This window comes from Alligator sinensis, unplaced genomic scaffold, assembly GCF_000455745.1.
Source record: "Alligator sinensis unplaced genomic scaffold, ASM45574v1 scaffold526_1, whole genome shotgun sequence".
NCBI classification, from domain to species: Eukaryota; Metazoa; Chordata; order Crocodylia; family Alligatoridae; genus Alligator; species Alligator sinensis.
In genome coordinates this window covers 91,514-94,626 of record NW_005843110.1, presented here as the reverse complement: position 1 = coordinate 94,626, position 3,113 = coordinate 91,514, and the positions used below count along the sequence as shown (strand labels likewise).

At 44.2% G+C, this 3,113-nt stretch overlaps 1 protein-coding gene across 1 annotated transcript; it reads right to left on the bottom strand.

Moving 5' to 3' along the window:
• Positions 1 to 1,378: 1,378 nt before the first annotated feature.
• On the bottom strand, positions 1,379 to 2,344 carry LOC102374694 (olfactory receptor 49-like). Its single transcript, XM_006037418.3, has one exon. It carries the CDS (start codon positions 2,342 to 2,344, stop codon positions 1,379 to 1,381), a length of 966 nt encoding a protein of 321 aa, XP_006037480.3.
• Positions 2,345 to 3,113: the final 769 nt, after the last annotated feature.

Genomic DNA, 3,113 nt, shown 5'->3' with positions numbered 1-3,113 from the left:
TCGGGAGGAGGCGTGTCTACATGGGACATTTACCATGGAGTAGACTAATTAGCTTGGCTGTCAATGTCTCAGCATCTACACATGTAGGGCTATTAGGATGCAGTAAACTAATTAACTGCATCAGGTTAATACTTGTAAAAACAAGTACTATATCCTGCTGAGGAGTTGTTTACTCTGTAGCAATGCTCATGTAGCTGCTGACTCAGCTGGTTGGGGCATGAAGGTGCTAGGGGCTACTTACATGAAGGTGCTGGGCCCTACACTATAGCACCCTTGTGCCCCAGCCAGTCCCTCTGTAGCACACTGAGCCAGGCTGGAGGAGCCCCGGGCAGGCAAGCTGGCTCCCTGGGCCCTCTACCAGCCAGGGCTGCTCTGACCCACCTCAACATGATGCAGTCTCAAGCACATGTGTAAATGTGGTGTCCAGTAGCAATAAACTGTGGCATGATAAGCTTCAGAGCATATTGTGTCACATTAATATGCATGTATAGCAATGCCCAGGGAATATTTTTTTTCAGAGAAATATAGTGGGGGCACTAAATCCCTTTGGCAAGTACTAGGTTCCAGGCTCAGTGTGCTGCAGGGGAGCTGTATTCAGCACTTTTGAGGCCACAGCTGGAGTACTGTATTCATTTTTGGGCCCCCCACTACAGAAAGGATGTGGACAAATTGGAGAGATTCCAGTGGAGGGCAACAAAAGTGGTTCAGAGGCTGGGGCACATGACTTATGAGGAGAGGCTGAGGAAACTGGGCTTATTTAGTCTGCAGAAGAGAAGACCAAGAGGGGACTTAATAGCAGTCTTCAACTATCTGAAGAGGGGTTTAAAAGAGGATGGAGCTAGACTGCTCCCAGTGGTGGCAGATGACAGAACAAGAAGCAACCATCTCAAGTTGCAGCAAGGGAAGTTTAGTTTAGATATTGGGAAGAATTTTCTCACTAGGAGGGTAGCAAAACACTGGAACAGGTTACCCAGAGAGGTTGTTGAATCTCCATCCTTGGAGGTTAAGACCCAGCTAGACGGAACCAGGATGATCTAGTTGCGGATGGTCCTACTTTGAGCAGCAGGTTGGACTAGATGACCTCCAGAGGTTCCTTCCAACCCTAATTTTCTGGTGATATGATTCTTACTCTTTCAAGCTTTAGTTAAAACCTGTCCCAATATAAAGAGGCCATGCAGGCACAAGCTATACAGCATGAATTATTGAGGAGGGTCATAACATTTTCTGGCATAGAATCAGGATGTCAATTAATCAAGGTGTACATAGTTGATAGAAAGAGAAAGATACAGGGAGTGGTAAGGTATCCTGTGTCTGCTGCCTGAAGCTAGCATGTCCATAAGGCCACTGGAAACTCCTAGACATTTCTCTTTGCTTGATATCAATCCCTATTTTTATCCAGAACCCTTCTCAATATAGCTCTCAGGGATTCCTTCACTTGCTTATTCCTCAGAGTGTATATGAAGGGATTGAGCAAAGGTGTCACCACAGTGTTGAGGATGGCCACAGTTTTATTGAGGTCCATCTCTTTGCTTTGTGTGGGTCTCAGATACATGAAGATACAGCTGCCATAAAATATGGAAACCACAATGATATGGGAGGAGCAGGTAGAGAAAGCCTTCCTCCTCTCCTTGGCCGATGGGATGCGTAATACAGTGGAGACAATACTGATGTATGAGATGGCGGTTATTGCTAAGGTCCCAATCAAGTTGATTGTAGCTACAATGAAATCTAGGAACTCCAGAAAGTGTGTGTCTGCACAGGACAGTTTAATCAAGGGTGAATTATCACAAAAGAAGTGGTTAATGACATTTGGACCGCAGAACGGCAAGCGGAACAGTACAACTGTTGGGCCAAGAATGAACAAAATGCCTCCAATCCAAGATAACAGGACCAACATGGAGCACACCCGACTGTTCATGATGGTGGCATAGCGCAAGGGGTTACAAATAGCCATATAGCGATCTACAGACATCACAGACAAGAGGAAGAACTCGGTTGAGCCCAAGATGAAGTAGAATAAGGATTGGATGAAACAGCCCACCAAAGAGATGGTCTTTTTCTCTGCAAGGAGGTTGGCAAGTGTTTTGGGGATGACTACAGAGGTGAAGCTGATTTCCAAGAAGGAGAAGTTCCTGAGGAAGAAATACATGGGGGTTTGGAGGCGCTGGTCCACAAGGGTGATGACAATAATGACCAAGTTACCTAGTACTGTCAGAACAAAAGTCCCCAAGAGCACCATGAAGAGCAGCAGGACTTGTGCTTTTCCAGCAATATTGAAGCCCAGCAGGATAAACTCTGCCACATTGGTCTTGTTCTGCAGGATCATGGCCACTTTGTATTTCATGTGCTGGGATATAAAGGAGAAATGTTGCAACTGAACACATTGAACAACAGTCTTTTCAGTCCTTGCTTCAGAATTCATTGTGTTCCCCCCACCCACTCTTTTAAGCAGTATGTGATGTCTTTGTCAGAAGACTTCATCTAGCACATTAAGCTGAAGTATGCGTCTTTGGAAGTTAAGGGTTCAAAGAATGCAAGACAGTGGAAGGGTGGGTTTGTGGTAGGGCTTCCCATATTGGAAAAAACAGATATCATTCTTCTCTGTGCCACAGACAGTGTGTTACCCCAGGGAAATTACATGTTCTTTATCCTTTAGTTTTCCTATATGTTCCCTATTATTTTTAAGGGAGAATAGGAAAAAAAAAAAATGCCCATTTTTGAGGAATTATTTTGAGTATCTTGGTGTTATTGGAACTTAGTGGAAGGTTTACATAAAATTAATGTTAAAACTATCAGCTATACTTTATTTTGGTGCAAATGACCAGACAAGGGAGGAGAGAGAGCAGTTCTGAATGACAAAAATAGCACTAGCTGTTTCTGAATCACTGGCAATTTAGAATGAGATGATCTTGACTGTTTTTCAACCAATATACTAACAAGTGAAGCATAAGTTTGAGTATTAGGGGGTGCATGACGCAGACAACCAAGTCACATCAAAGAATAGGATGACTACTTCCTTTCGCATCTGTGTATCGTATGCATGTGTGTGGGTGGCTGTGCATGTGTGTATGTGTTGTGAGGGAGGGGGAACACACATGATACCTTGTATCAGC